General features: G+C 43.2%; 1 protein-coding gene across 6 annotated transcripts in view; it reads left to right on the top strand.

Annotated features, from left to right (window-relative positions):
• The window catches only part of KDM2A (lysine demethylase 2A), a 142,374-nt gene that overhangs the window by 3,663 nt on the left and 124,371 nt on the right, over window positions 1–14,340 (top strand). For all 6 annotated transcript variants that reach the window (XM_033920117.1, XM_033920118.1, XM_033920114.1 and 3 more), the window contains exon 2: window positions 99–248. In XM_033920117.1, the coding sequence (XP_033776008.1) occupies window positions 207–248 (42 nt within the window). In that variant the 5' untranslated portion in view covers window positions 99–206. The remainder of the gene's footprint in view (window positions 1–98; window positions 249–14,340) is intronic.

Genomic DNA, 14,340 nt, shown 5'->3' on the forward strand with positions numbered 1-14,340 from the left:
TGCTTGTAAAGCTGTCTTTATGCATGTTCTGCATATTCTTGCTTTATTCTGACCTGTTATTTACATGTTTGTTTCATCCTCTCTTTCTGGTTTCCAAGGGAGAAGGAGCCTCTGAGCCTGCCTGGGGATTATTGGATTTTTATTTCTTCTCCTGGGTTCTTTCAAGAGGAGACAACGAGAAAGAGGGAGTACCAAAGAGAAGAGGCATGGAACAGGAGGAGGAGACTATTCGTTACAGCCGCAGATTGGTGAGTGCCTGAAACCTAAGCAATGTGTGTTGCCATATTCTGATATGAATAAGAGCTGTCACTGCCTCAATTTAACCTGCATCTAATGCTTGCTTGCTTGTTTGGTGTGTTGGAACTACTGTTAGAATCTTTCTTGGCTTATGTATTTTAATGTTAGTCAACAAAATGCTTTGTCTTATTTTGTGTGATAAAGCCAAATGTACTAAGAGAGTTTGCTCTATTTTTGTTGAGAAGGAGTACTTGGTGCTTGTGGACAGGGCCAGTTTTAGACATACTAGGGCTCAGGGCAGAAATTAAGTAGGGGATCTCTTTTCTATCTATCTCTCTCCCAGTTTCACCACCCACTATTACTACCATATATAAAACAACTTTAAATTACTTCTTCACACACAAAACATAGACAGACCTTCACAAAATACAGAACAGTGGATCACAAATTTGAAATAGAAATATGAATATCAAAACTGAACTAGAGACCCTAAAATGTTAAACACAAGTACTTCAATTTTTTGTTAAACACAGTCGGTGAAATAACCATGAGTGGGGGGCTGGGCTTCTCACTTTGAGCTTAGGCCCCCTCAAAATGAACATCTCCCTTGCTGTAGCTGTTGGGGATCCCCAAGTCTCACCAGCTGATGACCACTTCCTCCCCCTTCTCATGTCCAGTGACCGGAACTTTCCAAGTTTTGCAGGTTGCAACAGTATTTCAGAGCTGCTGCTGCCTTGCATGCATGAAAGCAGTGGCAGCTTGAGGATATGGCCACTAGCTGCAAAGCTTGGAGATTTCTGATTGCCAGACTGGAGGAGAAGGTCTTCAATTTGCAGGGCTTGGGCTTATAATATCATAATACATAAAAATCACAAATGACATAAAAAAATCAAATAATCAAAATGTAATTTTTTTTTTTTAATGTCATTTGTGATTTTTAAAAATATATTATGATATTATATGTTCCAGGACTCCTGATGCAGGCATTTTAGCCGAGAATACATTACAAGTCCATGACTAGCCAGATGTTTTTATGATTGAATGACTTTCTTGTGCATGTGCTGCACTATCGGTTGCTATTAAAGTGAGTTTTAAAGACCAGGCTTGTTCTGCTCTCTTCTGTTGGATTTTGCCAAGGAAAGACTACCAGATATTCAGTAAAGCCCTATATGAAGATACAGTATTTGAGTTCTTAAGTACATTTATCTTAGACCAAGGCTTGACAAATTGTGGGCATCAATAGATTATTAAGGTACCGAAAAGTGACTTTTGGAATTTTCACGCCTAGATATAGTGATGCAAAAGGATAGTGAAATGTCTAGAGCCGTGTCTCTCAAACTGTGTGCCAAAGCACAGTGGTGTGCCCCTGAAGATACTTCAGGCGTGCTATGAGATTCCAGAATTTTACTTTATTTAAAAAAAATTCCCTTCACAAGTGTAGACTAGAACAGATTATATATATATATGTATGTGTGTGTGTATGTATATATATATATATATAGTCTTTAAGCCCGTTACATTAACGGGTGCTAGAATAGATGTCTGTCTGTCTGTCTGTGTTTCTTTATTTCTCTCTCCTTGGCCGCTGTCTGTATCCTTCTGTCTCCCCCCCAAATGTCTCTCCATGGCCCTCTTCTGTCTTCCCCCCCCCCCCCGAGCAAAGCTGTCTGTCCCCAGCACACCTCCCCCCAAAGCAGCCCCCTTTCCCTATCTCTCCATGGCCTCTTCTGTCTTCCCTCCCCAGAGCAAAGCTGTTTGCCCCAAGCACACCCCTCCCCACAAAGCAGCCCCCTTTCCCTCTCCCGCTGACTCTCTCTCTGGCCCCCTTTCTCTCTGGCCCCCTTTCTCTCTGGCCCCCTGTCTTTCTGTCGCTCTCCCTGCTCCTGTGTCTTTCTTTCTGTCTCCCTCCCTCCCTCCGCTGTCTCTGTCTGTCATTTTTCCCCATTTCCCTGTGCAGCAGCATTTCCATCCCACTTCCCTATGCAGCAGCAACAGCATTTCCCTCCTATCCCCCCCTTTCCTGTGCAGAAGCAGTAGCAGCATTTTCCCACACACCCCTTTCCCTTCTCTTATCTTCTCTTCCCTGCTCCGTTCGGCCCCTCCCCCTTCTTTTACTGCCGTTGTCCTGCTCGATCTGGCCTGCTCCTGACCCTCCCACCGCCGACAAACCTCGGGGCTCCAGCCGCGTAGGTAGCACTTTAAACACGCTGCTTCGCTGCCTTCTTCTGCCGATTTCCTCTGCCGCATCTGTCTCCGATGATGTCATCAGAGACGCGGCAGAGGAAATCGCACTTCTACTTGCATGTTCCGTATGTCCGTGGCCTGAAGAAGTGCACACGCGTGACTACAACTGCCCCACACTCGCGGCTCTGTTTGCATTCCAGTGGCAGCAACTGAGTGGTGGAGAGCAGCCCCGCTCCGGCTGTTGAACCTCCACAAACCTCCCGGCTCCAGCGGCGTAGGTAGCACTATAAACACGCTGCTTTGCGCCCTTCTACTGCCGATTTCCTCTGCCACGTCTCTGATGACATCATCGGAGACAGACGCAGGAGAGGAAATCGGCAGTAGAAGGCCGCGAAGCAGCGTGTTTAAAGTGCTGCCTATGCGGCAGGAGCCCGGAGGTTTGTTGGCGGTGGGAGGGTCAGGAGCAAGCCAGATCGAGCAGGACAATGGCAGTAAAAGAAGGGGGAGGGGCCGAACGGAGCAGGCCAGATCGCGGTAAGAGAAGGGAAAGGGGGTGGTGTGGGAAAATGCTGCCACTGCTACACAGGGACTTGGAGGGGAAGGGAAATACCGCTGCTGCTTCTGCACAGGAAAAGTGGGGGATAGGAGGGAAGTGCTGTTGCTGCTGCATAGGGAAGTGGGATGGAAATGCTGCTGCACAGGGAAATGGGGAAAAATGACAGACAGACAGCGAGCGGGAGGGAGGGAGACAGAAAGAAAGAAAGACACAGGAGCAGGGAGAGGGACAGAAAGGGGGCCAGGGAGAGAGAGAGAGTCAGTGGGAGGGAGACAGACAGACATATATTCTAGCACCCGTTAATGTAACTTGCTTAATGACTAGATAATAAAACCCTAAGCGGCGCATGCGCACTCCTACCTACGTGTTCTGTATGTCCGTGGCTGGAAGGAGTGCGCATGCGCGCCTACAACTGTCCCACACTCGCGAACGGAGAAGATACAGAAACAAAGAAAGACAGCCAGGGAGAGAGACAGTAAGTCAGGGGGCCAGGGAAGAGACAGAGACACAACAGGGGGACAGAGACAGAAAGAAAGGGGGGCAGGGGGAGAGAGAAAAAACATAAAGTAAGAAAGAAAGAAACGCCTCAGCGACCCATTGTGCTAAAAGTCTACACATCTATTCTAGCACCCGTTAATGTAACGGGCCTAAACACTAGTATGTATGTATGTATATATATATATATATATATATATATATACATTGACAGACTTGTTTGTGTATGTGTGTGTGTATATATATATATATATACATACAATAGTCTTTAAGCCCGTTACATTAACGGGTGCTAGAGATTTCTCGGCTTCCTCCCCCTCCCTTTCCCCTTCCCGTCCCGTCAACCCCCTTGTTTCCCTTTGCACAGTCTCCCTGCTTCATCCGTTCCTTCTCCTGCAGGGGCCACCGGAGCAGAGAGGGCTGCCAGCCGGGGCCGGCGGAGAGGAGCTAGGCGGCTGGAGGAGTAGCAGCAGCCGCTGCCGATTGCAGCCTCCGTCCCGCCTTCGCCTCCCTGGATTTCCTAGAGTGGCCTGCAAGGTTCGCTACAGTGGCTGGCGAACCTCAGCAGGCCGCTTTGAAGAGGACCGGCAGTGGGAGGGAGGAGTCGCTGGCACACGCGCTAGCGCAGGCGCCGTGAGCACTAGCACAGAAGCACAGCTTGCCACCAGGACTCACGGATTTTCAACAGCGCATGCGCGCTTAGCCTTTTATTATTATGGATATATATACACACACACACACACATCTTTCAATGTTATGACTGTGCGTAAGAATACAACTGACCAGACAAGCATCATTCTTTGATGTGATTGGTCCTTGAAAACTAACAGCAAGTAATTTTGTTTTTATGTAGTAGTTTTCCTAACTTGAGGAACAAAGCAATCGAGGCTTTGTTACCATTTGGATCTTCTTATCTTTGCAAACTTGGATTTTCAGCTCTGATAGAAATAAAAAAAAAAAAAAAGAGAGAGAACTGAAGATGGTGAATGATGAAATGCATGTTTGCTTGTCCACTATCGAGCCGTGTTTTTAGTTAATTTGCACTCAAAAACAAGCACATCCATCGCATTGATTAGCAATTCTATTCTGTCTACTTTAGTTTCACCATTGTTACAATTACTCCTACATAGCTTAAATAACTTTAAATAAATAACTCTCAAATTTAATTTTTTTGTTGGTTTTGCAAAAATTTTATAATTTCAATTATAATGTGCTGCGAGAAACATTTGTTCCATTTAGTGTGCCAGAGCTATAAAAGTTTGAGAGACACTGGTCTAGAGCTAATAGGTTACAGGATCTGAGGCAACATGGTTTTACTAAGGTAAATCGTGCCAAATTAATCTGATTGAATTTTCTGATTGGATGACCAGAGAATTGGATCAAGGGCATATGCTAGATGTATTACTTAGATTTCAGCAAAACCTTTGACACGGTTCCTCATAGGAGGCTCTTGAACAAACTTGACGGGCTGAACTTAGGACCCAAAGTGGTGAACTGGATTAGAAACTGGTTGATGGACAGAAGATGGAGTTTGCTCGGAGGAAGGAAAGATGAGTAGTGGAGTCCTTCAAAGATCAGTGCTGGGGCCGATCCTGTTTGATATGTTTGTTAGCAATATTGCTGAAGGGTTGGAAGGCAAGGTTTGCCTTTTTGCAGATGATACCAAGATTTGTAACAGAGTAGACACCCAGGAGGGAGTAGAAAGCATGAAAAAGAATCTGCAAAAGTTAGAATGGTCTAATAACCGGCAACTAAAATTCAATGCAAAGAAGTGCAGAGTAATGCATTTGGGGATTAAAAATCAGAAGGAGCAGTATGTGCTGGGAGGTGAGAGGCTGAAATGCACGGATGGGGAGAGGGATCTTGGGGTGATAGTGTCTGAAGATCTAAAGGCAAAGAAATGTACCGCATCACTTATAAAATTCTCCAAACAAACTCACTTTCCAGCATTCATTGATAAATATATGATTCCTTATTCTTCCACCAGAACTTTACAATCTACTAACCAGAACCTATTAGTAGTTCCATCAGTCCGCAAACTATTTTATGACACCACCCGGAAGGCCATTTTATCCGTTATGGCACCATTGCTTTGGAATGCTCTCCCACTAGATCATAAACTAGAACCCTCACTAGAAAAATTCTGCTCCAAAGTTAAAACATTTCTCTTCAGGGATGCCTACAGAAATAGAGATCTCACTCCCTCTTCAAACATGGACATACATTCTAGCAGAGAACAAGCGCTTCCTAAGAAGCGACTACCCCCTCTTTTCTTTGTTTTATTTGAATCTCAATGTAATTGTACTCCCTAATGTTCTTTTCCCCTCGTTTCTGTCTGTATTTTACTCTTATTTTAGTTGAACATATGTGATATCATTTTTATTTTTCATTTTCCCTTGATTTTACCCTAGTTTTCTATTACTATTGTAAACCATTTAGCTAATACTTGATAAGAAGGTATATCAAATGATAAAGAAGCGTGGAAACAGTGTGACAAGGATGGCTAGGCTGTATAGAAAGAGGCATAACCAGTAGAAGAAAGAAGGTGTTGATGCCCCTGTACAGGTCATTGGTGAGGCCCCACTTGGATTATTGTGTTCAGTTTTGGAGATTGTATCTGGCAAAGGATATAAGAAAACTTGAAATGGTCCAGAGAAAGTCAACAAAGATGGTAGGAGGTTTCCACCAAAAGATGTATAAGGAGAGCCTGGAAGCCCTGAATATGTATACCCTAGAGCAGGAGTAGGCAATTCTGGTCCTTGAGAGCCACAGGCAGGTCAGGTTTTCAGGATATCCACAATGAATATATACGAGATGGATTTGTATGCACTGCCTCCTTGAGATACAAATCTATCTCATTCATATTTATTGTAGATATCCTGAAAATCTGACCTGCCTGCGGCTCTTGAGGACCGGAATTGCCTACCCCTGCCTTAGAGGAAAGGGGGCACGGGAGATATGATTCAGAAGTTCACTTGAAAGAACAAAATCTTTGTCAGAAAAAAGAAAATGGTAAATCCAGAGGGCATAATTTAAGGTTGAGGAGTGGTAGACTTGAGTAATGTTAGGAAATTCTTCTTTATGGAGCGGGTGGTTGATGCCTGGAATGCGCTCCCAAGGGAGGTGATGGAGAGAAAAACAGTAACAGAGTTCAAACAAGCATGGGATGAACACAGATGATCTTGAATCAGAAAATAGGTATATATTGAGGGAACTAAGGCCATACTTGAATCTACCTTTTCCCCTCTCACGGTACTTAGTACTTCGTATTCTCTGACTGCTCAATGGCTTCTTAACCATTTGTATTCTGCTATTCGCTCATTTTACAACATTTCTATTGTAACATGTTAAAACTTTATTGTAACCTATGTATATCTTTCTTCTCACTAATCTGTACCATGTAATCACAGGCCGCTCTGTGACCTTTTCTCCATCTGTATGTTGTAATCGCTGTTTGTACAGCTATTCTTCACTGTGAACCGCCTAGAAGTCGCAAGATTATGGCGGTATAGAAAAATAAAGTTATTATTATTATTACTGGGCAGACTTGCACAGTCTATGTCCGGTGTATGGCTGTTCAATTGAGGATGGGCTGGGGAAGGCTTTGATGGCTGGGATGGTTTAGATAGGCTGGAGTGAGCTTTGACTGAGACTCCAGTAGATAGAACCTAAGCACACTACCAGGCAGAATACTGGGTTTCTAGCCCAAAAATATCTAGGAAAAAGGACCATTTAAATTCAATTATTAATTTATAGAGCATGTACGATTGGGCAGGCTGGATGGACCATTCGGATCTTTATCTGCCATCATTTACTATGTTACTGTGTTCTGTTTTAGTTGGCTTTATATGGCAATGTTTTTCAAATTAGTCCTGGAGTCCAGTCAAGTTTTCAGGATATCCACAATGAATATGCACGGAAGAGATTTGCCTACAATGGAGGCAGTTTATGTGAATAAATATGCATGAATAAATAAATGCCAAACCTCTTCCCCTATGAACAGTCTGAGGTGTTGAACATAACTGAATAGCTTGGAAGGGAGGCATATAGATGAGATTCCTCTCACAATTTAAGTCAGATTTCATTACACAGAAAGTCCAATTGATATGATGAAAATAAATCGAGTATACCAGAAGATTTTGATTTGATTGATCTACAGTTTATCAAACCCCATTTTAAGATAGTTGAATAGAGTATACTTGTCTGCACTGTCTCAATGATTTCAAGGTAATTTGGAGCAGCTATTCGATAAGGGCTTTGGCTCCAGTCTACTGGAATGGATGAAGACATGGTCTCTCAGTAAATAGCAACCACACCACCAGAATAGCAAGAAAATAAGTAAAAATAATAAAAACTGTTAAAAAAAAAAAAAAAAAAGGCTCAATCGAAAGTAAGCAAGAGATGTAAACTGATCAGATATCACCCCTCTTTTTCTCATCCCAAGGAGCAAGTCCAAGGAGTGCAACCTGCCCTTTAGGTACATGTCACTGCAGTGCAATTGCTGCAGTGAGGTTGTTTAAATAGACCCATGGTAGGATCAGCTGACATACTTAATCTTTTTTTTTTTTATAAAATACCTTAAAACATTCTCGTTTGCTGATGCTTATTTTTAAATATTTTCCTTCTTTATTATTTTAATTTTATATCGCCATAGCAGATTTCAGCTCTTCAGTCGGAGCACAAGAAACTGTCCCTTTCGTGTTTTCCTTCCCTACTTTTCTTTATATATTGTAGTTCACCCCTTTTCTTCACACTTATGTTATGTCCTAACACAATTTTGATTTTCTTTTGGTTTTATAGTTATTTTAATATTTTATGTAAGCAACTCGGATATCTTTTTGATAGGCGGAATATCAAATTTTAATAAAACTTGGATACTTGGTTGTGACCTCGTGCAATGTTCAGGGAGTCTCGTAATGACTATAGAAATGGTAAGCCTAAAATACAAAACCAACAAAAGAAAACCAACACTTCAAACAGCCATAGAAAGTGGGTGAGTGCTTGGAGCTACTTATTTGGGAGGATTAGCTTGCTTGGTGGGAAGAGTAATTAGAAAGTTACCATATATACTTGAATATAAACTGACCAGAATATAAACTAAGGTAACCTTCATTCTCACTCTCAGCCTCCCACTGCCCCCTTCAGTGTTCCTCTCACAACTCCTGTTCATCCCCAAAAGTCTAACTTACAACTCAAACATGTCCCTCCTCCCCTCAGGTCAGTCACATACCTTATATACTCAAATATAAACCAAGATTTTTGGGCCCAAAAATGGTGGTCTCTGTTTATTTTCAGGTCAGCGCTAACCCACTCCCCTCCCAAACCTGTTTGCAGGCCTCTGCCAAGCCTGCCATGAGACTTGGTGGTCCAGCGGTCACTGGAACAGAAGGGATCCCTCCCGTCTCCTGTCCCAGCCGATTCTAATTATTTTTATCTCCCTCTCGCCTCCCCTATGTACTTTAAGTATCGCTGGTGGTCCAGCAGTGAATCGCTGCAGAAGTGATCTTCCTTCGCTCCTGCCTGTGCAGAGCTGCTAGCTGACTGGCAGCTGTGAGTTCTCACAGTACTGTGACCATCAGGTATCATGGTAGGCCCGGTGGAGGCCTGCAAGGCATCAGGGGGGAGGAGGGAAAAGGGTACAGAACCTGGCAGGGAGGAAGGGGGCTTAACAACCCCCCCCCCCCCGTTTTATATTCTAGTCAACCTTTTTTCTTCCTTTTCTTGGGGGGGGGGATAAATGGAATTCAAAAAGGCATGGGATTATCTCTAATTTAGAAAATGAATGGTATAAAAAAACAAAACTTTAAAATAGTTGCATTTTACAGTGTTCCCTCTAAGCGGGCGGGTGTTGTGAGCAAACTTTTTTCACTGTGAGCTAAAAATATCGGGCGCCAGCAAGTTATGAGCCAAATAAATATGTTGTCAAAGTTGCTGATACATGAGGACGAGGTATTCAAAGGAATTTTAGGCCTACACACTAAATTAAATAACGTTAAATAATATTTTTAAGAACACAAAACAACGCATTAATTCTTGAAAGTACAAAATTCTTTATTAAGATTGTTCTCTTCTGCCTTTTTCTGATTTCCAAAAATTGTAAACACTGTCTATGTTTACATTATTTCCTGTGGCTAAATAAAGTTTGATTCTAATTAGGCATTCCAAATGTTCTACTCTTAACTTATTACGAGTCTTTGTCTTTATAGCATTCATCAAGCTAAATCCTCTCTCACAATCGGCACTTGAAGCCTGAAAGGTGCCACACATGTCTAATAGAGCATTTAGTCCACTGAACTGTTTATGCTGCTGAGCAAAATTGTACATTTCCTGAAGCGTTTGTATAGCTCCTGCTTTTACTTTTTCAGCAATAATATATTTGAACTCCGAATATTCTGAAATAAGCTGCCTTTTGAAACAATGTTCATCATCTTTGTTCATTAACAGAAAATAACGGTTAGATAATCGTGAAAATTGTTCGTTTCCAAATGTAAATTCCTCTAAGTTGGACGGATTTGAGATACAGTCTTTGTCGAAAACACGCCAGTCCTCTAATTCATTGTCAGGAAATCTTTTGTCCATATGATCACAAGTTTGTGTAATAAATGTAAGAATATGATCTGTTTTAATTACAGAATTACAAGATGAAATGAGAGTTTCAACATTTTCATTGAAATGTGGTTTTTCTCCCAGATATTGAGATCTGAGTTTCCTTAATTTGGCTTTAGTGAACTGGAATGCATCCAAAGGTGCCAAACAACTCTTCTGAAGAAGCTTACACAGTGATCCAAGCTCCTCAAGAACATCGCAGAGAATAAATAGCGCAACTTTAAATTCCAGATTACTCAATTTAGTAAGGCAGTATTTGTGCACGGGATCATTGTCTTCTTCCACCTGTTCTTGACAATATTCTAACAGGATGTCATAATTTCTAACCACTGCACTTACAGCAAAGTGCCGAGACAGCCACCTAACATCATGTATAGCTTTAAATGAAATGACATCTGAGTCTGCAGCATTAGCAATATCCTCCAGTTTGGCTTTTCGTACGCTCGATCTACTGAAAATCGTATACACGGTGCGTATTAGAGTTTCGATCTCTTTCATGAATGGGATCGTTTTCCATGCATCGTCTATGCCTAGATCTTCGCGGTGAGCTACACAGTGTTGCTCTAGAAGATGAGGAACTGATTGACGTAACTTTGCAGCTACACCATTATGCTTCCCAAGCATGACTGATGCTCCATCGGACGTGAACATGACCATACGACTGAAATCTAAATCGTTCTCACTATAAAACTGCTTTATAGCATCAACTATAGCTGTGCTGTCACAAGCAGTTAGATGTTTGATGCCAGCAAAAACTGTCTCATGAATGTTGCTGCCACTTCTTCTAAATTTAATGTATATTATGAGCATTTTCGAAACAGAAATATCAGTACTTTCATCAATTATTAGGGTATGAAAAGGAGACCTCCGGATTTCTGTAAATGTTTCCTGTTTAACAATGGCATTTATGCAGTCAAGGAACTCGAAAGCATAGTTTTTGCTTCTCCAGCTATCGGGTATTTTTACGTATTTAGCCATGTGATTGTGAATTTCCTGGACGGATAGCATGGACGAATTCAACTTTACCGCTAGCAATATATTATCAATTAAAATGTTAACTCCCTCTGGACTTGATTTATATCTCTGTGCGTATTCGATTCTGTTGTTCCGACTATCGGGAGCTTCTTTCAAGAAATTCATTAGAAAACCTCGGCTTTGATTGTGAAGCTTTTGAACCGCTTCTAAATGAGAATTATGATTCAGATGACGCTTTAAATAATCAATTTTCCACTCAGACCAAGTCTTCCCTGTGCTCCATTCTCCGTTAACACCTGCTTTTCGGCATAGGGAGCAAATTAATGCGTTGTCCGTGTCGCTATATTCGAATATTTCTTTCATCGCCACTGTTTTCCGTCCACTCGCGTGCGGCAACGTGGTGTCAACCAAAAACTCGGTCAGCCATTCCTTCTTAAATTGGCTGCGCTTTTTCTTTGTGCTGCTACCAAACTCTTCATTCTCTTTACGCTTCGACATTTTCGAATGGATTTAAAAATTATTTGACTGAATCTATGGAAGATCGCAAAAGAAAGTTTATGCACACGCTTCAAACGATCGAAACTTGAAAAGAACTTGCTTCATGCATGTATAGATAAACAATGGCGCTCGTGCGGCCTCAGTTTTGTAGCGCATTACTAATTTACTAGTAGTAGTACCGTGTTTCCCCGATGATAAGGCAGGGCCATCAAATAAGACAGCCCCCCCTTTTTAGACAAAAATATAAAATAAGGCACCCCCGCAAATAAGCCACCCACCGATACCTGCGCTTACCCGAATCGAGTGGTACGGTGGGTGACTTCATGTGGTGCCTAGTGCAGGAAATCACTCGCGTCTGCTCTGACCGCCTCTTCCTGCACGAAGTCGGGCCTTATCCAATCAGGAGCTGCATGTCAAAGCAGCTCCTGATTGAATAAGACCCGGCTTCTTGCAAGAAGAGGCGGTCGGAGCGTACGCGAGTCCGGCTGCCTCTCCTTGTTGGCGAGCTGAGCGGACCGTCGGGATCGACCCCCCGCACCCCCTAGGTACGCCTCTGCAAGTCTTGCCTTGCCCGGATTTGCCGCTCTCTTCCGGTGTTACTCCCCCCCCCCCCCCCACCCGACTCTCCTCTCGCCGCCCTGCCATCTGCCGTACGCCTCTTCCGATCGCCCCCCCTCCCTGCTCGCACCCCCACCCCGAAGTCCGATTCCTCCCCCAGCCTCCCCTTACCTTTGCGACACGTTACATGGACTGCCAGCTCGCTGGGGCCAGCTGAGCCTGCCTGCAAGCACGTGTGTGCGCTGTGACGAGAAACTTGTGCGCTGCGATGTAATATTTTGTGCGCCAGCGCAGCTTAGCAGGAACACTGGTTGCATATGTGTTTGATGTGTTGAGTGGTGCTTAGATGGCGACTCCGGCTATGAAGAACTAAGGCTGGTACTGGGCAAACTCATATGGTCTGTGTACCCAGTTTGGTTTAGGATGGGCTGGAGAGGGCTTTGACAGAAATACAAGTAATTTGGAATGTGAGGACAGTGCTGGGTAGACTTTTATGGTCTATATATCTTTAAAACCTGTCTAGATGTGCTCTGAGAATGGGGTTGAGAACTCCTGATTTTAAACTGAAATTAAGGACCTGGTTTACTAAGACAGGTGCTTCTCGACTCCTTACCAGTCAGGTTTTCAGAATTTTTATAATGAATATACATGAGGCATCCTGCATATATGGTGGATCATATATGCAGGATTGGAGGTCAGACTTCATGCCACTTCTATCTCGGGACTCGGACAGTCCTAGAAGACTCTGGTTCCCTCTTTAGGTCCAGTAGCCAAGATGCCTCTCTGGCACTTGGTGGACAGAGACCTCTTCAAGTTGGTCTCTGTCCACCATTTTATAGCAGATGCTGTAGCTGGAGACTCAGTCCTCCACTTCCCAGTGAACAGTCATGAGTGGCTCTAATGCTCGGACCTTCTTTTTTCCAGTCCTAGTTAACGGAGCAGTGGGGAAACCCTGGACGTGTCCTTAAAGGTTGCTAAGGCCATATCCAGTCTTTCTCATGGCACCAGAGTTTCAATCAGAGCCTTAGGCTCTACTCCAGTATATCCCAGGATGCACTGGGAAGGGGAGGGCAGGCCCGCCATTTTGAAGAGGCAGGCCTGCCGGTTGGAGGGAATACGCATCTCTCTGGCCGGCCTTCGTCAAAAAGGTATGGAGGAGGAGGGTGGGGGGACCTCTGTGGTGGGAGGGAGTTGGCATCCCTCCTGCTGGGGGTGTCAGGGGAGGGGGGTTCTTGGGGTGTCGGAGATCACCGTTGGTGGGAGGGAGTGGGCATCCTTCCTTCCTGGATTGTACAGGGTGTTGGGGAGGGAGACTTTTTTTCCTTTCTGCTGCTCTCCCTGCCAGTTATAGTTGATCGGGGCAGGGAGAGCAGCTTTGATGTAATTGTTAGGCACAGTTCCTCCTCTTTAGTGGCAATTCTCTGCACAAATAGCATGCATATACTTCGCTTGCTGTTAGGCTGAGAATTGCTTATAAAATAAGTTGCTCCCATTATGGTTACTATATCAACTCACCGGATTTTACCCGCGAGTTTTGAGAATCTTCTCAAGTCAGCAGTTCCTAGACCCTGGAGAATGGTCTGTATCCCAAAGGGCATGTGATCTCATTGTGCTTTGTTGCTGGTGCAGATCTGTAATGAACTTGATGGCTTCGGCCAAGAACTTGAAAGTGAAGCATTTCTGTAATCAAAGGGAAAAACAAGGAAGCTTAGGGTTGGACCTTTTTTTTGTAGTTCCACATCTCATGAATTTAGACATTTATTATGGATTGCTACAGGGATAATATTTTTGGTCATGTTTTTATATGTTCTTAATATAATGTGTTATTATTTTATTCATAAGGTATCATTTTTATTGTTATAATAGATATAATTGTTTTGACTATATGTTATGGATATTGCTTTCTTAAGTCATTTTATATCAAAAACCAGTGGAGTGCATTTGTTTTTTGGTCATTTTACATTTGTGTTGCTCAAATGTCTACATGTTTGGATTAACGTGTTTTCTGAATTCTGCATTTGAGCAAATGTATTGGTATATTTTATATTTTAGTTCTGTTATAGCTTTCATTCTCAATTAGGCTGTTTTCTCTGGAGACAAGCAGGGGATGTCCACTGACTGAGCCTGTATGCCGGTGCTCTCCCCTAGGTAGGTAAGCTTTGAGCTTACTGGGAATGTGCAGGAGTCCCTACATTTACAGCCCCTCCGCTCAGCCTGTCGGTTTTTTCTTT

Source organism: Geotrypetes seraphini, chromosome 14, assembly GCF_902459505.1.
Source record: "Geotrypetes seraphini chromosome 14, aGeoSer1.1, whole genome shotgun sequence".
In the NCBI taxonomy this organism is placed as follows: Eukaryota; Metazoa; Chordata; class Amphibia; order Gymnophiona; family Dermophiidae; genus Geotrypetes; species Geotrypetes seraphini.